Here is a 25,586-nt window from a genome sequence, read left to right as displayed (position 1 = left end):
TTAAGAATAAGCTTCAAGAAATCAATCTGTTTGTGGGTGCCACCTCTAAAACACTTAAAAGTCACAGCACCTTTAATAAATATCTCCACAGCGAATTTTATTATTTTTCTCCTTTGAAACCTCAAATTCATGTGGGGCCAATATTTCTGTTCCTAAAGAATGAGAAATGCACAATTATAGTTCCTCCTAATGGTGATGTTTCATGAAAAATTACTTCTCAGTAATTGCCATGCAAGCACTAGAAGTACCCGGATTTTCTTTAAAGCAGAAGACAATAAAACACACTGATGCAACTTGAAGACTTCTGTGCCAATTCTGATATTGCAAGGGTGGGCTAGCAAGAGAGTGAAATAGCTTTATGCATCAAATGGAAGAAACACACTATTCATTAGAACACTTTTCCTCATCCCCTGGCAGCAGCTTAAGCATCTGTAGCTTTTAAGGAAAATTTGTAGCCACATACATTGAAATACCACAGTGGCAAAACTCAAACATTTGATTTTAGAATGCCCTAAACATTTACTGAAGTCCCAAAGAACTGCCATGACGTACAGGACAATTGATCAGTAGAAGTAATTACTCTGAAATATGATACTTCACAAATATTTGAAAGACAGCTGTTGCAGTCTTTACTGCCAAAGCCTGTGGATAATGCACTCTTGAAAAGTTCTTGCTTTTTTTAAATCATGTGTTCTAACTGTCCATTGTGCTCAAGCAAGGGAAATACTTCACTTCCAAGCATCCTCCCAGCAAAAAGGTCAAAATATTGAATATTTCTAATGACATTAAAAGCTTCACTAAAGCATTTTTATATATTTATACAATTAATCATTATGCATCCAAATTGATGTCCCAAATGGGGCAGGTGCTTCAAGCATACAGCATTGTTAACCTCACAAGACTATTTTTATATTTAAAGCTGGGGAAATACGTTAAGTATCTTTCTGACTTGGGCCATTAAGGCAGAAAATAGAATCCAAAAGACATTTTTTATTAAAATTTAAACCTTCTAGACTCAAAACAACTGAAGTTTTGCTTATACCTGGCTTCTCTGAGATAGAAATACATGTTATATAATGAATATAACCCCTTTTGCCGTGCCATTCTCATGGCAGCTATTTGAGAATAAGCCATCACATTAGCATGAAGCATGAGAGAAAAAGTCCATAATATGTTGCAGCAGTTCCAACATAAATTACCTTGCAGCCCCTGGTGAGAGAAGCTCCTAGGTGATGCCATTGACTATATTATCTGACATTACCACATCCTATAAACAGTGCATGCTTATTTTGAATTTAGTTCTGATTTGTAAAAATGAGCTAATTTCATAAAGTACATGCACAGAAGTAGAAGACACAAATTCAAGAGTTTACAAACTGGTCCAAAATCAGTTACAGGCACAATTTCTCAGAAACAGACCAAAAATAGAGTAGAAAATTGTTAATCAAAATTTAATACCTTCCCATTTTAGAGTCTCAGATCAGATCATTGAGCATGGAAACTATAGGTGAGAAACAGATTTTATGCCAAGGTAAATTTTATGGCAGCTTTTAGACCTAACAGAATATCTCACATAGCGTGTCAGCCTGAAAATTGACGCAGTTATTAAACACTCAATAATAGTACTTGCCACATGTGAATGAAGAAATTGTGCTCTTGCATATAAACACTGCCTGACATTTGAGAAGAGACGTTGTAACCTAACAAAATCACCTTCATCTGATTGGATTACTGACAGATGATTGCAGGAACATGTTGCATGCTTGAGCAGATATCCAAGGTTTCAATCATCAGTAATGAATTTGCAACAGCTGCAGACAGTAACATACTGTTTATATGTCATGTGCAGTGAGCAACAAAAGATTCAGTGAAAGTGTAACTGCAATTCATTGAATTACAGAAAGATATCACTGAACACATTAGACACATTGCCACAGCACATGCAGAAATACATATAAAAAAAGCTGCATTTGAAAGAAAATGCAGGTCTGATTTGTTACACAAGCAACAGAGTAAGCACAATATTAGGATTTGGAACTGACTCCACTGTATCCTCTTGAGTTTGTTTCTTTGGTTTCAATATTTCATTCTTAGGTTTCAATTATTGCTTCCCAACTTGTTCAGGTCCCTGAATGCCTGCATGTTTCCTAAAACTCAAATAGAACAAATACATGAATGGTATAATGGCCTCAAATAACATGTTGGGCAACATACATCATACATAGAGCAACTGTAACACTGCTCTCACTATAGGCTCAAGACTATATAATGGCAATAACACATGCCATGTGGGAGTCTCACACACCTCCTTCCCATACCTCTCCCCAGTGCATAAAAATACAACACACTGAATTTGGATTTCCCTTCCCTTTTGCATTCATGCTAAGTGTAACTAAGATTCAGTAAATACATATATATGTAAATGGAAAAAAATTACATAGATGACAAGAAATATTTTGGTCATATTTATTCTTTATATCTCAATCTAATAATACCTGGCTTCCCTAAGTAAACTGTTCTGGTAACATCTGGTTATTTCACCACATTTTATCATGGAACAGTCCATTCAACCCAATATCTTCTCTCTAGTAGGAAGTTAACAGAGATGCCTAGAATGTGTGCTAAAACCAGTAAAAACCCCACTGAGATAAAACTTAAAACAGTATTTGCTGAGATCATGTTCCTAATCTTCAGCAATTTGTTGCTCAGAGACTTCGTAAACCAGAATTCTCTTCACATTTAATAGTTCTCAATGGATTTTTCTCTCATTAGTTTTTCACTTTTTGAACACATTGTAGCGTACACCATATATCATGGAAAAGAATTCTGCAGTTTAATTACAAACCGTGCAAAAAGGAATCTCCCTGTGGTTGTTTTAAACATCACACAACTGTTGTTGGAAAAGAGCATTACATCAGGCCGAAATAGGATGTTATAATCTTACAATGGTAAGTCTTCCTGACAGCCAACACAGCATGGGTACAGAAAAAGTTCCCTGCTGCAGCGCATCATCAGCATGTTTTCCAAACATTTCTAGAAGTAAAATATCTTGAAAACATTAAAAGTGCATTTACATTCAGTTTTGGTTTGCAAATACCAAACTACCTTTCAGCACAGTCAATGGAAACATTACAAGAGCTGTGCATAACCCAGGATTTGGTCAGATGAACACAAGCTGTGCTCTGCTCACTTCCTATAACATCAGAGCCTTGACACTGACAGTCTCAAGGAGGATATAAAAATGATCATTTATAAAACATTAACTGCTTCTTCAGTGAATCCAAGGGCATCAAAAAAACTGAAGAAAAGCTGTTGACTTCTTAATATACATATCAGTCCTTCCCAAGCTCTCACTGATTCCTGCTACAGGACAAATTGTCATCTCAAACTGCCTCTCATCAAATGATGAAACTTCTACACTATCTGAAGAATATTTCAAGAACTCTGTAATTGAATGAAACGTGAATTTCTGTTCAAAACAACTGCTTATTTTTAAAAGGTAGTTTTCAAGGGCAATGCAAACCTAGCAGCTGAGCACAATGACACAAATTGCTCATATAAGACCGAATAAAACACTGAAAAAATTCCCTGAAAGTGTGCTTAATAGTCATGTTTTGAAGGTAAGGCTTTCTGGACCTGAACCACAAATGCAAAAAGATAATGAGCAACAAAGGTGGTGGTGTGGGGTTTTTTTGTTGTTGTTATGTGACTGTTAACAAGTAAAGAACAACATCCAAAAGAGCAGAGGATTTGTTTTAAAAAAAGCATTACAATCTTCAGCACTTTCTGTTTGATCTTTTACAAAATTGTGACATTTCCACACATGTAAATAAAAATGGTGGTATCAGTCCAAGCAAGATGAGATAAACTTAACGACACCATTAAGCACAGAGCAAAAATTACTGAGTTCCTTTGGGTTTGCTAGAATGTGTATGAAAATTCCAGCTCAGAAAAACTATTAGCAGTTCTTAATTACCGGTGATGTGAGAAAACTGACAAACAGTTCCAGAGACCTGTCTTAATCTCAGTTTAAGGACTTCTATGGAGCCAAAAAAGTTCATTATTTAAAGAAAGGCCACTTTAAAAAAAGAGTCAAAAGAAAAAATATAATGAATATATAATCAATGGATCTAAATCATACTTGCTATGTTTGCTAGTCATGGGTTTTGATGCAGACACTGTCTGTGGCCCATAAGAAAACATCCAATATATTGTGGAAATATGACGAGTGAATAAGTATTCACTTTTCTTTTTTAAAAAAATTAGGACAGATTTTCATTTCAGAAGCTACAATTTCTATTTCCAAAATAAATAATTTAACTTCTTGTCCCTGTATGGAATTAATTCTATTTTATAATTCAGTTTTTCACCTATCATTGATTTTTCTGAACTGAGAAGTGGAATAATAGAATTTCTTTATAAAGAAAAAATTGATCTACTCCAGAATGTGGTTACTTTGAGAATATATGTAAAAAAAAAGATTTAATTATGGTTTCCTAAAGAAGAATCTGAAAAGAAACATAGCATTGACATATTTTGGAACAACATGCAAAGAACTCCAAAACATATTAAAGATCTTTAAATACTAAGAAAAGTAAACTGCTGTGTGTCTTTCTTCTCAATCAAGCATTTGAGGTAACTACTTTTAATCTCTGCTTGCTATTAAGTATATCAATTTAAAGGCCTTGTATTAGTATAATACAATCACAGCACCTTTGCAGGTTATTCCAAAGTGCCAAGGTGCTGTTTTCAGTAGTTCCCCTCTTCTCTCCTTCTCAGAAAATGCACTGGTGGCGTAACAAAACCACCCTCTCTTTGGCCCAGTCCCAGAGATTTGACATAACTGGCAGAAGTGAAACCTGGTGGGATGAGACCTCTGACTAGAGCACCTTGTTGGACAGTTACAGGCTATTCAGGAGAGACAGGCAGGGCAGAAGAGGTGAAGGTGTGGCACTGAATGTAATTGAAGGGTTGGAATATATGGAGCTCACAGCTGGCAATGGCACAGTTGAGATCCTCTGGGTAAAAATCAAGGGGCAAACAAATAATGCGGGTGTCATTGTAGCAGTCTGCTATAGACCTCCAAGCCAGGACAATGACACCGATGAATTATTCTTTGAGGAAGTAAGGGACACTTGTAAGTCAACTGCCCTTTTTCTTATGAGAGACTTCATCTTGCCAGAAATTACCTGGGAACATCACACAGCTCGTACAACCTAGGCCAGAAGATTCCTCAAAAAGCTGGAGGACAACTTTATGGAGTTGTCATCCTAAGCCGACTCGGAAAGATGCCCTCCTTGATCTGCTGCTTGTCAAACAGAGTGAATTTCATGAGTGAAGTGGAGATGGGTGACTGCCTTGGCCACAGTGACCACAAAGTGAGAGAGTTTAAAATCTCTATTGACAGAGGGAAAAGTACCAGAAAAACCTCAGCTCTGGACATGAGCAGAGTTGACGTCAGGCTGCTCAGGAAATTAGTAAGTAAGGTCACCAAGGAAAATGTTTTTGCAGGTGCTGGGGTCCATCAGTGCAGGTCACTTTTTAAGCTTTGCCTCCTAAGGGTAATTCCCAAATGTTGGAATTGGGCAGAAGGCAGAAGGCCGGCTTGGCTGAACACGAATCTTCTCTTGAAGATAAGGCAAAAAAGGAGGGTGCATGCCCAGTGGAAGCAAGGTCAAGTGACATGGGAAGAATTCAGAGATGCTGCTTGCTGCTGCAGGGAGAAAATTCATGTGGCCAAAGCTCAACTGGAGTTGAAGCTGCCAGAAATGGGGGGGAGGGGGAGAATTTTTTCAAATATATTAATGGTAATAGCAGTATAGAAATATTGTTGGCTCATTACAGGATGAGGATGAATCTCTATAAACCTACAGGGTTTGTAGAGATGAATCCTGATGGGATTCATCCCAGAATCCTCAAAGAGCTAGCTGAAGTCATCACAAAACCTCTCTCAATGATTTTTGGGTGGTTTTGGGAATATGGAAAAGTCCCAGCTGATTGGAAGCTGGCAAATTTTCAAGGGCAAGAAGGAGGACCCTGGAAACTACAGGCCTGTCAGTCTAAATACAGTACTGTGTAAAGTTATGGAGTTCTGGAAAGTATTGAAAAACACCTGAAAGACAAAGCAGTCATTGGTCACAGCCTTCATGAAAGGAAAGTCCTGCTTATCCAACCTCATTTCCTTTATGACAAGGCACCCCATCTAGCCTATTGAGGGAAGCCAGCTGATGTAATCTTTTTGGATTTCAGTAAACTTTTCCATACTATCTCTCACAGGATCCTTCTGGACAAAATGTTCAGCACACAGCCGGATAAACATATCATGTGATGGGTGAGCAATTGGCTCATGGGTCAAGCACAGAGGGTAATAGTGAATGAGGTAACATCAGACTGGTGACCTGTCACTAGTGGGGTTCCATAGGGTTCCATCTTGGGCTCTGTGCTCTTCAACATCTTCATAAATGACCTGGACACAGGACTGGAAGGGATACTAAGCAAGTTTGCAGATGACACAAAACTGGGAGGAGCTGTTGACTCCCTCGAAGGCAGAGAGGTCCTGCAGAGAGACCTCAACTAATAAGAGGACTGGGCAATCACCAATCATATGAAGTTCGACAAGAGGAAGTGCCCGATTCTGCACCTGGGATAGGACAACCCCAGATGTTCATACAGACTGGGGAATGAAATGATGAAGAGCAGTGTCACGGAAAGGGACCTGAGATGCTGGTCAATGGCAAGTTGAATATGAGTCAGCAGTGCCCTGGCAGCCAGGAGGGCCAACTGTGTCCTGGGGGCATCAGGCAAAGCATCACCAACTGGTCGAGGGAGAGGATTGTCCCACTCTGCTCTGCACTAGTGTGGCCTCACCTGAAATATTGTGTGCAGTTTTGGGCACCACAAAGATAAGGCATCACGAAGATAAGATTTTAGGCACTACCAATAAGAAAGATGTTAAACTATTAGAGAGCATCCAAAGGAGAGCAACAAAGATGCTGAAGGGCCTTGAGGGGAAGGCGTATGAGGAGTGGCTGAGGTCACTTGGTCTGTTCAGCCTGGAGGAGACTGAGGGGAGATCTCATTGCAGTCTACAACTTCCTCATGAGGGAAGAGGAGGGGCAGGCACTGATCTCTTCTCTGTGGGGACCAGTGACAGGATCTGAGAGAATGGTCTGATGTTGTGTCAAGGGAAGTTTAGGTTAAATATTAGAAAAAATTCCCCCTGAGGGTGGTTGGTCACTGGAACAGGCTCCCCAAGGAAGTGGTCACAGCACCAAGCCTAAATTCAAGAAGTATTTGGATTATACTCTCCGGCACATGGTGTGACTCTTGGGGATGGTCCTGTGCAGAGCCAGGAGCTGGACTTAATGATCCTTGTGGGTCCCTTCCAATTCAGCATATTCTATGTTTCCATGTGATTTATAGACAATTTAAAATACAGAGCTTTACAGGAACACAACCACATCATGTCATCGTTTAGGGAAGCTTTATATGAGATAATCTAGGCAATTATCAGCATGTAAACCTGACACTACACCTATATACAATAAATAGCTAATAAACTGCTCGATTAATAAAAGAAGGATATGTAATTAATGTCAATCAACAAGGTTTTATAGTAACTAGACTCTATCAAACTACTCTGACATTTTTATGAGATTACAAACTTAGTGGAACAACATAATAGCGATGTGGGAATTTACCCAGATTTATGTGTGGCATCTGATACAGCACTGACATTTTGATTAAGAAACTAGAACACTATGAGATCAGTGAGACATTTAATTGATAAGTTGCAAAATGTAATTTCTCACAGTGAATCATCAAATGTCTGTTTTTCAAGGTGACTTTCAATGATCATCTCCTAGCCCTATGCTATTCAAAACATTTCCTAATGATCTGGGATAAAGAAGGCATAAAGAAATAAATATTTTAGATGGCACAAAGTCTGGAGGAGTGGGAACAGTGAAACTAAAAGTCACTGACAAAGCAATATAAACAGTTTATCTGAGATCAAAAATATAATATGCATTTTAAAATAGCCAGAAATAAAGTCACATCATTGAAAGTAAGGGCCATTCTGTCTAGCAAGGGAGCAACTTGAAATGACTAAGGCTTTTGGTAGATGATCAGCTACACTGGAACTCTCAGGATAATATTATGGTTAAATTGTCTAATCAAAGAGCTGAATATCAACACAAATAACCAGAGTGTATCACCCCTGCAGTTGGCACTGGTGGCATCACTGCTACAAAACTGTGTCATATTAGTATTTCCTTTGGTGAATGGATAGGTTTGTGAAGGGAAGAGGCTCTAAAATCAGAAAATTCTCTGAAATTGTTTGCCAGTTTGCTCTTCTTGTATCACAAAATAGAAAAGAGAAGAAAACTAAAATGATGGGTCTGGTCTGCTTGTTATTTAGCTTGCATTTATGTTTTGTTCCTTTTACTTGCCATAGCACTGTGAATAAAATAATATAACAGTCCCTAAATAGTAAAAGCAGTAGCCAGAGTATCTGGTAAATATGAAAGATATTCTCAAACTTGTATTGTATAAAATATGAATAATTCTCTTCTACAGAGAATATCTCTTTGATATATGGAAAATGATGACTTTTTTTACCTTGGTCTTCACTGGTAAGTGCTCCAGCCACACTACCCAAGTTGCAGAATGCAAGGGCAAGGATTAGAAGAATGAAGAACCATCCACTGTGGCAGATCAGGTTTGAGACCATATAAGGAACCTGAAATTGCACAAGTCCATGAGACCTAATGAAAGGCATCCACGGGTCCTTAGGTGGATGAAGTTTCTAAGCCATTATCCACCCTTTTTGAGAAGTCATGGCAGTCCAGTGAAGTTCACAGTGACTGGAAAAGGGGAAATATGGCCTCCAGTTTTAGAAAGGGAAAAAGGAATGACCCAGGGAACTGCAGGCCAGTCAGTCTCACCTCTGTAACCAGCAAGATCATGGAGGAGATCCTCCTGGAAACTATGCTAGGGCACATGGAAAATAAGGAGGTGATTGATGACAGCGAACATGGCTTTACTAAGGGTAAATCTTGCATGACAAATCTGGTGGCCTTCTAGGAAGAGGCTACAGTGGTGGTGGATGAGGGAAGAGCAACTGATGTCATCTACCTGGACCTGTGCAAAGCGTTTGATGCTGTCCAACACAACATCCTTGTCTCTAAACTGGAGAGACATGGATTTGACAGACAGACAACTGGTGGATAATGAATTGGCTGGATGGTTGTACTCAGAGTTGTGTTCAATAGCTTAATGCTCAAATGGAGACCAGTGATGAGTGGAGTTCCTCAGGAACTGGCACTAGGACTGGCACTGTTTAACATCGTTGTTGGAAATATGGACAGTGGGATCAAGCACACCCTCAGTAAGTTCACTGAAGACACCAAGTTGTGTGGTGCTGTTGATACACTGGAGGGAAGGGATGCCATCCAGAGGGATCTTGACAAGCTTAAGAGGGGGCCCATGCACACTTAATGAAGTTCAACAAGGCCAAGTACAAAATCCTGCACCTGGGTTGATGGAATCCCAAGTACAAGCACAGGCTGGGAGGAGAATGAACTTAGAGCAGTCCTTGGGAGAAGGACTTACAGGTGGTGCTGGTGTACAAGAAGATGACCTGGCAATGTGCACTTGCAGTCCAGAAAGTCAACTGAATCCTGGGTTGCATCAAAAGCAGTGCAGCCAGCAGGCTGAGGGAAGTGATTCTGCCCTCGACTCTGCTCTCATGTGACCCCACTTGGAATACTGTATCCAGCTCTGGGGTCCCCAGAACAGGAAGGACACTAAGATGTTGGAGCAAGTCCAGAGGAGAGTCAGAAAGATGAATGGGGCCTGGAGCACCTCTCCTACGAACACAAGATGACGAATTGGGGTTTTTCAGCCTGGAGAAGAAAAGGTTCTGGGGAGACCTTATAGCAGCCTTCCAGTACCTGAAGGCAGCCTACAAGAGAGCTGGAAAGGGACTTTTCATAAAGGCATGTAGTGATAGTACGAGGGGACATGGTTTCAGACAGAGTACGTTTAGCTTAGATATTGGGGAAGAAATTTCTCACTGTGAGGGTGGTGAGGCGCTTGAACAGGTTGCCGAGAGAAGCTGTGGTTGTCTCAATCCTGGAATTGTTCAAGGTAAGGTTGGATGGGACTTTGAGCAACCTGGTCTAGTGGAATGTGTCCCTGCCCACATCAGAGGGGTTGGAACTAGATGAACTTTACAGTCTCTTCCAACCCAAGCCATTCCAGCACTCTATGAAGACTGGATAAAGAAGCTGTTATAATGGCTGAGGGAGTCGGGGTTGTTTACCCTGGAGAAAAAGAGGCTCAGGGGTGACCTTATCACTCTAACTACCTGAAAGGATGTTGTAGCCAGGTGCAGGTCAGCCTCTTCTCCCAGGCAACTAGTGACAGGATGAGAGGACATAGCCTAAAGCTGCACCAGGGGCTGTTCAGGTTGGACATCAGGAAGAATTTCTTCCCAGAAAGGGTTGTCAAGCACTGAACAGTCTGTTGTGGTGCTTAGTGCTGTGGTCTAGTTGACAAGGTGGAGATTTGTCAAAATGGACTTGATGATCTTGGAAGTCTTTTCCAACTTAAATGATTCTGTGATAATCTTACTCCACAAATATTAAGTTGTTACAAGGATTCTTATCTGGTATTCTAATTAGCACTCCTATTCCATCATACCAATGGTAAATGTTTTTTAATAGCATATGATATCTGGACCACTCTCTAAAGCATAAGGCAAACTAACATGGTTTCTTTGTATTAAGAAACATCCCAGAATTTTTTAAATTATTCATAGTAATATTATGACATTGAAAATATTATAACAGCTCCAAGGACAGACAGACATGGCTCCTTTCACAAATAACCAACCACATCATTGTACACACAGAATACTGAATAAACAATATAGCAATGTATTAGAGCCTTCCTATAATGAGATGATAGTTCTTTACTATATTCATACTTTGATAACATCACTAAATTTACTACTTTACTCGTGATACTCTGCTACAGAATTTATTTCTGTTCTTAACTGAAATTGAGGTCTGAGCTAATCAAAGCAAAATGAGATGAAAACTGAAGCATATTTCATCTGAACAGTGATGTCTGAAAAGAATAGCTTTGGATGCTTGAAAGAAAAAAATCATTTGGTAAGCTGTATATTTAAAGTGTACAAGCTGAACACTATTCCCTTGATTTCTTAGTCCAACCTATTTCAGATGAGCATAGACTCCCTGTGGAACAGACTGACTATGAAAAGATCACATAATATTGCTCTCCTCGGTGATAAATCTAATGACAGTAGACAAGCAGGAATAGAAAAGATATTAATGAAAAATGTTCAAAAATTTAAATACAATAAAAAATAAAATGGTAAGATTCAAGTTACACAGGAGGAATGGGAAAAAACAATAGAAAAAACTACATAATTAAAAAGCAGAGCATGGCTCCTGTTGCAAACTTTTTGCTCCTAAACATAGCCTCCAACACAGATGCTACCGTATAGTGGAATCTGACCATTTAAAATCACATATAATGACCATATGCTCAAAAGTGGAATATAAATCTTTGCTCTGGACACAGAAGATTGCTATAAAGCTTAATATTTAAGAAAATCCAGTACTTAAGAGATCACAGAATCACAGAATAAGCTGAGTTTGAAGAGACTCACAAGGATCATTGAGTCCAACTCTTAGCCCTGCACAGAACTGCTTGTAAAAGTTCACAGAAGTCCCACTGCTTCTTTCAGAAATGGTTTGTTGAAGCCTAACTGGGGACTGGAGAAGAGATAAATTGCTATTCAGTTGTGATGATGGACATTTGATGCAGTCTCCATCAGGTTTTAATTTTTCCTTATTCCCAATACCTTAAGCCATATCTGACCTATAATCGTCTTTAACCTTATCATGATTTCTGAGATTTTCTAATCTACATCAACCGGTTTAGTGCATCAAGTGAGAATCCCAACAACACAAACAGAACATTAATATTTTGCCACAGGTTTCTAAAGTTCAAAACCACTTGCCCTATATTTTGCCTTGAGGACATGGCAATGTCTTTCAGCAACTGATGCAAGTTCACTGGAGTGTAGGACTGATGTGTAGTTGATTCCAATGAAATCACCAGTTCAATGCTTTACAGTGGTGTCACAGCCCTCTCTCTGCCTACCTGCAAAAAGAGCCATATTATTTCTGTGGCTCTTGATGACTTTTACAAAGCATAAGCCTAAAAAGAGAAAGAAAATGTAATAGCCTTTTTATATACAGAAGTAGAAAAGCCCTCTTTGCAACCAGAAATTCGCTTCATTGAATGATAAACAAAAATGTTCTGTATGTACTTTAGAGATCTGTAAAGGTTTGAGTCTAACAAGAACACTCCTTCAGTAATATCTCATTTGAATAAGGAAAGGTTGAATAAAGAGTTTAGTATCACATGTTTTCTGATGACTTGTAAAGACAAGCATGAATCCACAAAAATTATATCAGAAATACCCTCAAGACATGTTTTAGTGGTACACCTGGCAGTACTAGGTTAACAGCTGGACTTGATGCTTTTAAAGGTCTTTTCCAATCTAAATGATTTTGTGACTCTAAGCTGTAACTAAATTATGCTCATGTGAGAAAAGTATCTGCAAATTCACAGAACCACACCTCTTTCCAACCACACCTGCACAGCTACACACAGTGCTTCTGGCTGAAAGTTTTTTGAGAAAGCCACCAAAAGTACAAAGTTCTCTCTCCTTTAGTGAATGGTCCTAATTTGTGAAACAGCTTGAAATACTCCAATTTGATCCTCATTTAAAATGTGTCAATCAGCTATAGTAGACTCTTCCATTTTCTAATTAATATAATTAAAGTTTGTTTTAAAAGTGACTTGAGTGTTCTACAATTGCAGCAACAAAAGTGTTCACACCATCTTCATCTTTTTGAAGCTGTAGAAGTTCAGAATGAATGTATTGTTTCTGATATACTGTAATTATTATGAAAAAAACCAACACTGAGCTCTGCTTTGGACAATCTGTGTATTTTGTCAACTGTTTCTCAAAGCACTTGACTACTCATTTTGTTTCATAAACTAGTCTAACATTAAATCTCTGAAATTAACACTGCTCATTACCTTTACAGGATCCATATTCTCTGTTTAGCCATTTTCACCTGTCTTTGTAACTTTTTGTATTTCTGGCTACAGCACACAACTTCTCAAGAGCCCACTAACCCAGGCTGTGGGGTAACAGCTTATAATCGAAATGAATATGAAAAGAAGCTGTGGGGAGGTATCCCAGGCAGCACATGGGACTGATATCCAGTGTTCCAGGTTCTCCAATTTCTTGGTCAGAATTCAGGCATATTTTAAGATATTACAATTGCAAGGTTACCTTTTATATTTATTTCTCTTGCAATTCTTTTGATCATAATTAAGAATTACAACTATTTACAAAATACTTTCTTTCCCCCCTCACTACAAGCTCAAAAGTAGTTGAATTCACAAATAAAGCACAGAGACTAGATCATACGAAAATTTTAATTAAGTTTATGTTGAGCACACCCACAAAAACTAAGGAGATACATTTCATATTTGGGAGTACATTAGAACACATCGAATCACAGTGCATTTATCATCAAGATAATCATATCTTCTGGTAATATTTGAAAAATTTTATTTAACTGAACTGAAATTTGATTTCCATTGTTTTCTCATATTGTCAACTACTATATTTACATTTTTGATTCCAAAAGAATTAAAGTCTGTAATTTCTGTCAGAGACTAATATCATATCAAAATACAAATAAATTAGTATTCCAAGGAAAAAATAATTACCTTTTGAAGGTATGTTGTGAACTGGTGTTTACGAGAATTTAAAACTGACAAAAAACAATTTTAAGCAAAACATGTCTTGGGGGAGAAATAATGGAACAATTTTTTTTTTCCCCCTTAAACAGCAGTATTTGGAGTTTGTTGATAACTTACAACTAACAGCTTCAAAGCTTCTTCATTGCACATCACTGTAAAGAAGCATTTACACTGTGAAGCTACTTAAGAGAGACAAAACATAATTGCACAAACTTTATCATGAAAATGCAAAAATGAATATTTAATGATAAAATATGATTTAATTTTTCAAAGATCGTAACAGCCAAGAAAAGTTTAGAGGTTTCAACCTATGATTTAGTTAAAGGTTATTTTTTATTCTGTTACAAACAGTTAGACTGTATTACCAGAGCAGAAAAGAATGACAAATCCTGGAAGCACATCTGTAGGATCCCTATCATTTCCCGCTCAGCAAGATACAAAACAAAAGTCTCAGTGATTTAATCCTTTGAACTGGAAGATTTCCCAGGAAGTGATGATGTGTTTTCACAGTGAGTGAGGCTGAAAAAAACCCAAAGCATCCAAAAGCACAAGAAGAATGCCTTTCAGCAACCAGAGGACCTCAAGAAGCCACCAGTTCAAATACCTGGTGCAGGGTCACCTACTGGATAGGCAGATTAAAAAAAAAAAAAAAGTTGGTCAAATTCATTTTATTGCCCAATTTTTCTTGACTAGATGTATATTTCCAGCAATTGTGGTTGAAAATCTTAAAAATTTGGACTGCTCTTGCACCTCAGTCTGGTTCAGTTCTAACACAATTGATATAGTGGCTTGTAGCTGATAAAGGGCAAGTGGGTCTGGAATAAAGTTTGGAAATAAAGGAGCAGCACATTTTTTCAATAACAGCCTTATCCCTGTAGTTCAGGTGGTCTGAAGCTGCATTTGCAACATGTCTGCCTAATATAAGGTGTCGCCTGAATTTTGTTCAGTGATGCCTTACCAAAAGATGATACTGATCTTGCCAGAGGCACTGACAGCAACTGCAGTAATGGGACTTGGTTGACTGAGTATTGGTTGTTTGCCACAACATTAGCCAGTCAAGATTTTAGTTTTATGGTCAATGCTTTTTGTCTTCTCTCTTCACAAAGGATGCTATCTTGCTTCATTTTTTGCTTTTAAAAAATAATAACTGATTCACTGAGGCAATGGGATGTAGCTCAGGAGATAGGGCTGCCAAAAGTGTTGTTATTTCAGTACCTTTTTCACAAATATGTTGGATAACAAAAGCCATAAGTTGGTAGCTGCAAGTCAGTCAGATATATTCTGCAAGTCTCACTAGGTGACAAAACTGGGAATCTTAATCACATGCTTTTGTATATAAAGGCTCAAGCTGGATACCTGCCAAGGAGACTTCTCTCCTTGTCAAAAGCAAGTTTTACCTTCTTCATGTTCCTGTGTCATCCTTAAAGAAAGAAGAGAAAACAGGAAGGACTTCTTCCCTGGGACAGAAGTGGCACAGCTACAACAAACAGGTAACAAAGTCAGGCAGTCAATCCTCTTGCACCCAGAATAGTTCCTGAAGCACATCAAAATTGGGCAGAGTACAGCCAATCTGCCCAGAGGTAGAGTGGTGCTTGCTTTTACACTACAATGGTACTACTCTGACAATACCACTTGAATGTCTAACACCGACCACTTTCAAAAGCGTGGCTGAGCCACTATTACAAGACGCACATCAAGATGCAGAAGCCCAAAAGCTGCAGTTTCTGTTGGCTGCACATGGACACAGCCATAAATCCCATGCTGCTAAACAATCATTTGGTACCTAAAGTTAAATAAAAGTATTTCCTGACACCATCTGTGGCCAAGCAGGAGACACCTATGGAACTGTATAGACATGTCCCTTTACAACCATCTTGCTAGGGAAGACAAAGAGAAGGTTGCACCAGAGTAGGTGAGAAACTCTGAAAAAAGGCACTTACGTAGTCCCAGTCTGCAAATCTTTGATGAGTAGAATCCTTCCATACATATGAAGTTTTGTGTTTGTCTTTAAAAATCTATGTCCAGAAGGAACACTCAAATTAAGCTTTTTCCTGAGAAGGAAGTATCTCCTAAAACTTTTTTAGTATTAAATACTATAAATATCTAATACATGAAAAGATGTAAGTATACATAAATAATGTTTTAAAAAATCTTCATTAAGAATTTGAGATACCTGTGCTCCTGCTTACTCAGTCTTTTCATTGATGTAACTTCAGGAAACAAAGGAAAGAACAGCAAAAAGACATAGGAGAACAGATTGTAAAGTAATCAGTGTGAAGAATCCACTCCTGTGGACAAAGCCTGGAAATCAGATATGCAAGTTCTGATATACAAGATGACATGGAAATTTGAAGCTTTCAGGGCAATGATATATATATAATAATTCTAAAATGAGCATTGGCATAAACATTTAAGTATTACATTATGCATTTAACCTATGCATACTTGAAAATGTAAGAGTTCTACTTCAGTGCAAAAGATGAGATAAAATTACTTCCTCCTTCATTCCAAACAGCAACTGACTCAAGTTCCTCCATTTTGCCAGACATCAGAGGTATATTATCTGATGCTGAACAGCTCTTTTGAAGTACCATACATGTTGCTTTACATTTACTACTGAAATTCTAACATGGTTAGAATTGTTACAAGGAATTATTCTTATAAGCGCCACTTGTACTTGGAGAAGAAACATGACAAAATCTTACCGCTACATTTCCATTGCACCCTTGGGACTGGCAAACACCTCTTATTCTGTTGGGAATCAGCACATCATCCCAGCAAGACGGGCCCTGCAAACCAAAACCAAAGCATATAAAGGTTTTAATTCACTTCATAAGTAAACATATAAAATTTGATTTCATTGCTGCTTTTCCTACCCCCATTTCTTTTAGATTTTAGCTAGACAGTTTTGTCATTATTACACCGAAAGAGTTCAATCAGAGTATACAACAATATTCACCAGTAAAGCTCAGTCACAGATAGGACATATGGTCCCTCCACCCTAAGGTCAGTGTTGTGAACAGGAGCCAAATAGTAAGTATGTTTTCTTAGCTTAAGACAGAGACTGACTTAATCATAATTAAAAAGCTACAAAGACTCATCTTCTGATTCAACACTGTTTACACATTGGCCTGCAGCTGACTGAGAAAATATCTTTTTTATTTATTAACAGTAAAAACAATAATATGAATTTTGCAGTCACCTTTTAAGTTCTTATCTCCAAGGGAAAGCTAGTGTGCTACATGGCATGGTGCTCTCACTCTCTGCAATGATTTCCTCACGACATTTCTCACGCGTACAAGAGCACTTTTCACACAAAGCAGCTCACTGTTCGAAATAAAATTATCATCTTCCACTTAAGGAAAGCAGCTCACTGTTCGAAATAAAATTATCATCTTCCACTTAAGGTATGCTAAAAGTATATATATAGGGAACTAGGAGCACAGTCCCACACTATCAGTGACTGTCAACTGTTCACTCACTCTGTAGCTAACAACTTCCTATTTTTACCTCCTAAAAACCTCACCCTATTCATCACTTCTTTATTTTAACTGTTATGATGGGCATAAACCCATAAGAAAGTCAGATTCATTTAACTCTTTTGATAACATTAACCAGACCTAACTTTAAGTCAATAGTGTTGGGGTTTTTATGTTGTAGCAAAAGTTAGATCAAGTTCTTAAGGGACAAGCAGGAATTAATCCAGCAGGCATAATGGACTGACAATATACTGGGTTTGTGTCTGTCTGGCATTGATGAGTGGAGAGAAAAAATTAACAAAACAATAAACCCCAACTGAACAAAGAAACCCTATACTATGCCTCATTTGCCACGTTTGAAAAATGAGGAAAAATCTTTCCCACATCTGCGCTTGGCATTATTCAGGGCCATATTTTATTATTAATGCTAACTTAACACACCCAAAAGATTTAGTGTGCTTGAGAATTTTAGTTTTCCACCTTCAAAACTAAAATAGCAAAAAAGACATTTGTCCTTGAAAAAAACTCTGCATTCAAAATGTTAATGTTTCTTTAGCAACAGCACTACTAAATGTCATTGCTATAATTGCGTCAAAATACAATTAGGAATTCTGGCGAGATAAACACTTTGAAATGCAATTTTTCTATCCTTCTTTCTTGAGTCTAAGAAAAGCCTGTCAAACTGCAGGCCAGCCAATCACTTTCAGTGTTGTAACACTGCGCACTGTAGCGTTTGCAATTATTAGTTTGCATTAATCAAGAACACACTGTGAGAGGAACAAAGTCTTCTGATTGCGAGATTAAAGGAACTGGCCCTCTTGTACCCAGCCAAATGGCTCACAGAGGAAGCTATGCATTAAAAGAGAGACATCACAGAAGACTTTTCCGGTGTATAAATGGGAAAATGACAGAATAAAGAAAGAAATAGAAAGAACACCACTGAATAGAAAAAGTCATATCAAACGTAGTTGAGTATTTCCCAAATAACTAGGTATGGAAATTTCTATGCTTTGGGCGTATGGGCGTTGTTCCTTCCCTTTTTGAGAGGGAAGACAGGAAAAAAAAAAGTTGGAAAATGGCATATTAAACTTGAACTGAAACTCCTATGCATCATATGGAGAACAGGGGGGACTGAGGTGTTTTTTTTTTTCAATGTATGAGGGAAGTACTGGAAATCTGTGTACATTCCACCAGGTTATCGTATTGATGCCCACTCTAGTGGACAGTACAGTACAGTTTACTCTCAGTGTACTTTCCTTCCAGTAGCCAAGATGCCATTTTTTATTGTAGAACAAAACCTGAATTTTCATCGAGGACCACGTGGAAAAAAATGAATCTTCAAAACCAGAAGCACTATCTAGAGATCTCAAATAACAAAATTATTCAAAATGCAGTTGCTGATAGAACTGTTGACCTGTGAAGTAAGTGGAAGGTCAGAAGTAGAGGTCAGCAATAGAAACCAGTGATTGATCAAAGACTCTGAATCATTTAAAAGACTGAAAACTATCCATGTATTCAATGCTTTGTATTTTCCCTGCTTTATATTCTCCCCTAGTGAACAATATGCAGTAGAATATCATTAAAACACATCTTTGTACCTGTTACTATCTACATGAGAGACATAAATCATTAAAATGTTGAGCAAATGACCCAACCAAGGAACAAGTATTAATGCAGAAGGATTTTTAAAGTTATGTAAGAAATAATTTCAGGTCTTGAGAGAATTTAAAAATCAGCATACAAGTCACTAGAAATGTGCTAAACCTGATGCAAACCATGCGAACACTCAGGCTACTCTGCAAAACTATGGCTACTGACATGTCTATGTGAGCGTAACATGAGGACTCCTTGGGATGATTTCAGCATCTTGAGACAGAAAAAGCTCCCCAAAATGCTAGAAGAATTTATTTCCTTTTAGCCACTCTAACCAGGGTATCCACTCCAAGCTACCACAATTCGCTGCTTCCAGCGCCAGTATAGATGAACAACTCTGCCCCCCAGATCAAGTATGTATTCTGACAGTAAGCATGCACCTCTCCTAGAAGAAAAGGCTGAGAACTGGGTTTGTTCAGCCCAGAGAAGAAAAGGCTTCAGAGTGATCTAACTGTGGCCTTCCAGTACATGAAGGGAGCCTACAAGAAAGATGGAGAGGGTCTTTTTACAACAGCATGTAGTGACAGGGTGAGGGAGAATGGTTAAAAACTAAGAGAGTAGGTTTAGATTTAGGTATTGGGAAAAAATTCCTTACTGGGAGGGTGGTGAGGCACCAGAAGAGGTTACCCGAAGAAGTTGTGGATGCCCCATCCCCAGAAGTGTTCAAGGCCAGGCTGGATGTGGCTTTGAACAACCTGCTCTAGTGGGAAGTGTCCTTGCCCATGGCAATGGGGTTGGAACTAGATGATCTTTAAGGTCTCTTCCAATCCAGGTCATTCAGTGATACGCAAGCACAGTTTACCACAGGCGATAACTATTGCATAAACAGCAATAGATCCCCACCAACTGTAACAAACCTAACCCGTAGAAGAGATGATAAAAACTTCTTGCTATTATTTTCTTCTACTCTTCTCAAAGCAAGTTTGAGCTCGCTTTCACAATATGAGTACTTCAGTCTTTAAAAAACAATTTTATAAAAGGAACACACCATTTCCTACAACAGTATAAACATTTTTACTAAATAATCAGAGCTGTTTCCCTCAGCATCACCTGCCTAAAGCTTGTCTGCTTCTCTAAAATCTAGCACCTTCCAACATTTTTTTTCTTATTATGCTACTTCCATAATATTTCTGAGGAAGGGTGATTTGCAAGACAACAACAGAGTCAGATCCTGGAGGCTCATGAATGTCTCAGAACAGATGGGTAAGGCTGGAGAAGGGTCAAGAGCTGATAAATCCCCAAGGAACTGGGCAAATTATAGAGTCAGTGAAAAGGAAGAAAAACACAGATGTTTTTATAGGATAGACAAACTGCTTTATGTCTATCAAGCAGTTTATCTGTCTATCAGGCTATTGATTAAGCCTGATGTTACCATTGGTAAACCAGTGCATTCATACTTTTTTCTCAGTGTCCCTAGCTCTGTACATGATTTGCTTTTCACATTTCACACTTGTGATTAGAGTGGCGTTGCTGAATGCTAAGATAGTTTCTTCTGAGCACTGTATGGATATAACACATTTAAATAAAAGCTTTCATCCTGTTTTCTTAGTGCAGTAATGGAGATGAAAAATTAAGACTTTTAAATACACCAATCCAGATATTATAAATTCTTAGCAGGCTTAATTTAAAAGAGCAAGTTGACCATTTTTTTAAGCACTTACTAAGAAAAATCTAGCTGTTACATGAGCAACACTCAATTAGACTCAGCAAAAAAGATTCATAGGGCACATTTCTAATACTAGAGAGTCTGGATATTTTATTTCAATTCCAAAGAAAAATCTATTTGAATCATAGCATTCATGTAAAGCTCCATATTTATTTCACTATTCTTTATCTTGACAATCATGAATACAACTAGACCATGTTATTAAATAAGCTACTTGCTAGAGTAGCCCTATGGAGAAAGACTTGGGGGTGACGGTTGACAAAAAACTCATCATGGGCCAGCAGTGTGCACTCACAGCCCAGAAAGCCAAACGAATCCTGGGCTGCATCAAAAGGACCATGACCAGCAGGTTGAGGGAGGTGATTCTCCCCCTTTACTCTGCCCTTGTGAGACCCCCACCTGAGTACTGTGTACAGTTCTGGTGGCCCCAACATAAGAAGAATGTGGAAGGGTTGGAGAAAGTTCAGAGGAGGACCACGAAACTGATAAGCAGACTGGAGTACCTTCCTTAAAAAGACAGGCTGAGAAAGTTGGGGCTGTTCAGCCTGGAGAAGAGAAGGTTTGTGTGGAGACCCCATAGATATTCCAGTATTTGAAGGGAGCCTACAAGGAAGTTGGAGAGGGACTCTTCATCAGGAATTGTAGTGATAGAAAAGGAGCAATGGGTTCAAACTCAAAGAGGGGAAATTTAGGTTAGACTATGGAAGAAATTCTTTACTGTGAGGGTGGTGAGGCACTTACACAGGTTGCCCAGAGAAACTATGGATGTCCCATCCCTGGAATTGTTCAAGACCAGGCTGGATGGGGCTTTGAGCAACCTGGTCTACTGGGAGGTGCCCCTGCCCCCTCCCCCCCATCCCTCGGGTTAGAACTAAATGATCTTTAAGGTACCTTCCAACCAAAACCATTCTATGATTCTACGATTTCTACTGAATGCACAAATATCATATAGATTATTTTGTTCCTAAGTAAAACTCTTTGAACCCCAGCATCCAGTTTAGCACAAAATGCATTTCCCCAAATTCCCGAAGCCTAGGCCAACAGCATTCACCACGAGAGAAGATCAGAACAGTTGCCTTTTGCAGATGTTCTATTTAAAACAGTTGAAAATTTATTATGTTAGATAATCTACTGCAGGTAAAAACTGCCAGATTGGCAACTTCTTAGACCAAAAATCTTCTGCTTAACCACAAAGCTTATCACAAAGGCATATATAATTATAGTTTGCCCACAATTTATGCAGATCTAAAAAGAGGATTTTTTTGTTCCAAAGCTATTTTTTTTAAATATATTTCTGCCAAGAATGATACCAACTGACTAGGACACACGGACACGCTATTGCAGGTAAAACTAACCAACTTACAGTGGACTGACTGTGACGTGGCATCTCCCATACAGCAGGGAGCACAGTATAGAAAAGACTACTAAATTAGTCTTGGGATTGGTTTTAAAGGGGTTCATGAAATAGGAATGGGAAGACTGGAGTTAACTGCTTGAGAATCCACAGAATCCATCAGAAGGAAGGTTTTTCTTGTTATTAACTTTGGTCATTAGACCAATAAATAAAAGCACATGGATAGCTTTATTCGTATGAGAAATAATACTGAAGTAGAGTCAATCACATGCTTTGAGTATTTGTTGGATTGAACCTACTGGTTTGATTTACAGTGGTTTCTTAGAGATGAAATTTTCCTTTAAGAGTGCCCAGCCTAATTAGTAAACTGACAGTTTTATGTCAACAGTTATAACTCTTCCAAAATGAAGTAGCTGACAATTTGCTGAACTGCTCGCAATTGTGTAATTAAGAACATTTCCTGCATGGTAGTTATTTGAAATGAAACATGATGGTATCACATCTCTAACTGAAAATACAGGTAAGGATAGTACAAATAATTTCTATTACATTATTTTATTGATCATTACTTTTTCTTTCTTATCACAGGGGTTTTTTGTTAAAAAAAAAAAAAGAGAAGAAAACCCATTAATCAGATGATTTTAGTAAGTTCTGGTCTTTTCTTTCATACTGTATCACACTACAAGGATTTGCAAGAGTCATTCTACTGATCTCAACTAAATAATGAAAGCTCATACAAAGACACCCAAGATAAAAGTCTTCAGAGTCACCTCTTCATTTATAATATTTTACAATGTGAATGGTGTTGCCAGAACAAACAATTTCTTAAAGAAGCAAAAAACTTATTCAAAATGTGCTTTTGAACAGTTATTTTGGTTGGCCCTCCCCAGTAAAAAGGGGCAAAAAGATAATTCAAATACAACAACTGCAGCTGAGAAATTGAACTATAAAGTTCTGCTGCTGCTAGACTTCTTGAGAGTAATGTAGCTAAACTTTGGTCTTGAATGAGAGATAAAGAACTGAAAAAAATGGATGTAAAGCATCCTAAAACAAATAATCAAACTTCATTCAAAACAGTCTGTCAGACTAATGATTACTAATCTATCAATGTTTTTTGTCTGGATAGCATTAAATGCTTTTTCTAGAGTGCAAAAAGAAAACACAACTAGAGAAAATATCTATAATTCTCTAAACATGCCATGTATTTACTGTGTCCATTGAAATTATAATATTAAAACCCCCCACAGTTACAAATGTTAACACCAGCAGATCCCATTGAGGTCAGTGCATCCAGGAGCAGACTAAAGCCCTCCGGCTTCAGTTGCTGTTGCTTCTGTGGTGACTTTCCAGGGCTCCTTCCACAGGGAAGTGGGCAGATGAAAGGGAGCCAAAAGACAGGAGAAATCAAAACTTCCAATACACATCCCTCTTCTCACTCCAGTTGGGATGTATTCAGTCTGGCCCAGAATGCTCAAGGTTATTTGAGCTACTACAACTCTCAACATACAGAAAATAGTCCTTAATGTAAAGGATTTGTGGCTGGGATCAGAAAATGCAAAGGCCATTTTGTTTGTCTACCCAAAACACTCCTTGTGTTCCTATGGTTTCCACTCCCAAGTCAAAGTTACAAGCTGTAAAATGACTAAATCTAAATTAAACTTACTATGTCCCTCAGCTTTTTCTAAAGCAGCAGCTGCCTAGAGCACACAGATATTGTCCCACAGGACTTTCTGGGCCGTGAGGAGCAGCCCAATGGAAAGCCCTCCATTCCCTCTGCACCAGTGGGGCCAGGCTGCACGACAGCTCTATGCAGGGTGAGAGGGGGCTGCTGGGGGCTGGTCAGTGCCCTTGGGATCCAGACAGACTTGGCACAATTTTAAAGAAGACGTGATTAACACACAGATAAATTGTCGGTAACCACATAAGGAGTCAACCTTTTCAAGTCAGAGAGCTCCAGAAAAGTGTCGGTCATTCAGAGGTGAAGCACCTTTAGGATCAGGTATCAAATCCTCACATCTTTGAGCTCTCCATAACTGAGTGGTAGGGTTAAAATTCAGTAAACATATCCGAACTTCTGTATGAAAATATGCTGCTGACTCAGGAACTGACAATAAATGAGGATTACACTGAACTTTCTATTCCTTAAGGCAAATCTCTCAGAGCGGAGCAGGTGGAAGATACATTTTCCCTGTGAAGGTATTTTTTTACCAGTTACTACTATAATTTCATGTCAAACATGAAACCATTTCATCTAAAAGTTTTGAACTACAGAAACATTTAAACAATTTCATGTATTTTAGGTAGAGAAGATCGTCCCAGTCTTGCAATCTGAATACATCATAACCCATGTCTGCATGGGAAATATATGGACTAAGTGAAGCACTACTCAAAAACACAAAATCTAAGATAAGCCAATATACAAGCCAAGGTCTGCAATTAACATATTACAAATAACGCAAACTAGACACCTTATCATTCAAATTTATATGAGTTGCAGTTACACAAAGGCAATAAACCAAAGATGTAAAATAAAAATCCAAGCCTCATGACTATTCCACAGTAATAATTTAATTCAGATGTGATAATTGCATGTCACATCATTCAATTTTAAATATTTTTCTTTACAAGGATTAAAAACAATTTTAAAAAGTCTTTGGACAGAGAGATGGAGCTAGAGCATTCCCATTGTAGGCAATACCTAGAGAAGCCATCAGCCCATTGATTCACTTCTGTAAGTCACCATTAGACAACATGTCCAGAGACAACAGTCAATTCAACTACTTGTGCTATGGTAAATCCATATCTTCATAAATCAGTTGGATGCAGGACTGGAGAGGATACTAAGCAAGTTTGCAGACAATACAAAACTGGAAGGAGCCGCTGATTTCCTCTAAGGCAGAAAAACTTTCCCCTGTAGAGAAATTTTGTCTAATTAGAGGGCTGGGCAATCACCAACAATATGAAATTCAACAAAAGGAAGTGCCAGATACTGCATCTGGGATGGAGCAACCCTCGATGTTAGTATAGACTGGGGAATGAGATGCTGGAAAGCAGAGCCACAGAAAAGGACCTGGAGGTCCTGGATGATGGTAAGTCGAACGAGTCAGCAGTGCCCTGGCAGCCAGGAGGGCCAACTGTGCCTTGGGGGACATCAGGTAAAGCATCACCAGCCAGTTGAGGGAGGGGATTGTCCCCCTCTGCTCTGCACTGGTGCAGCCTCACCTTGAATATGGTGTGCAGTTTGGGACACCACAATATAGGAATGATATTAAGCTCTTAGAGAGTGTCCAAAGGAGGGCAATGAAGATGGTGAAGGGCCTTGAGGGGAAGGTGTATGAGGAGCGGCTGAGGTCACTTGGTCTGTTCAGTCTGGAGGAGACTGAGGGGAGACTTCATAGCAGTCTACAACCCTCTTGTGAGGGCAAGAGGAGGGGCAGGCACTGATCTCTTCTCTGTGGTGACCAGTGACAGGACCCAAGGGAATAGCCTGAAGTTGTGCCAGGGAGATTTAGTCTGGATATCAGAAAAAGGTTCTTCCCCCAGAGGGTGGTTGGGC

The 25,586-nt window shown here is 38.6% G+C and overlaps 1 protein-coding gene across 2 annotated transcripts in view; it reads right to left on the bottom strand.

The window, feature by feature from the left end:
* The window catches only part of PRKN (parkin RBR E3 ubiquitin protein ligase), a 713,780-nt gene that overhangs the window by 375,658 nt on the left and 312,536 nt on the right, over window positions 1-25,586 (bottom strand). For both annotated transcript variants that reach the window (XM_032681398.1, XM_032681399.1), the window contains exon 5: window positions 16,584-16,667. In XM_032681398.1, coding sequence (XP_032537289.1) covers window positions 16,584-16,667 — 84 coding nt within the window. The remainder of the gene's footprint in view (window positions 1-16,583; window positions 16,668-25,586) is intronic.

This window comes from Chiroxiphia lanceolata, chromosome 3, assembly GCF_009829145.1.
Source record: "Chiroxiphia lanceolata isolate bChiLan1 chromosome 3, bChiLan1.pri, whole genome shotgun sequence".
Taxonomy (NCBI): Eukaryota; Metazoa; Chordata; class Aves; order Passeriformes; family Pipridae; genus Chiroxiphia; species Chiroxiphia lanceolata.
The sequence above is the reverse complement of the archived record's forward strand: the minus strand, read 5'-3'. Positions and strand labels throughout refer to the sequence as shown.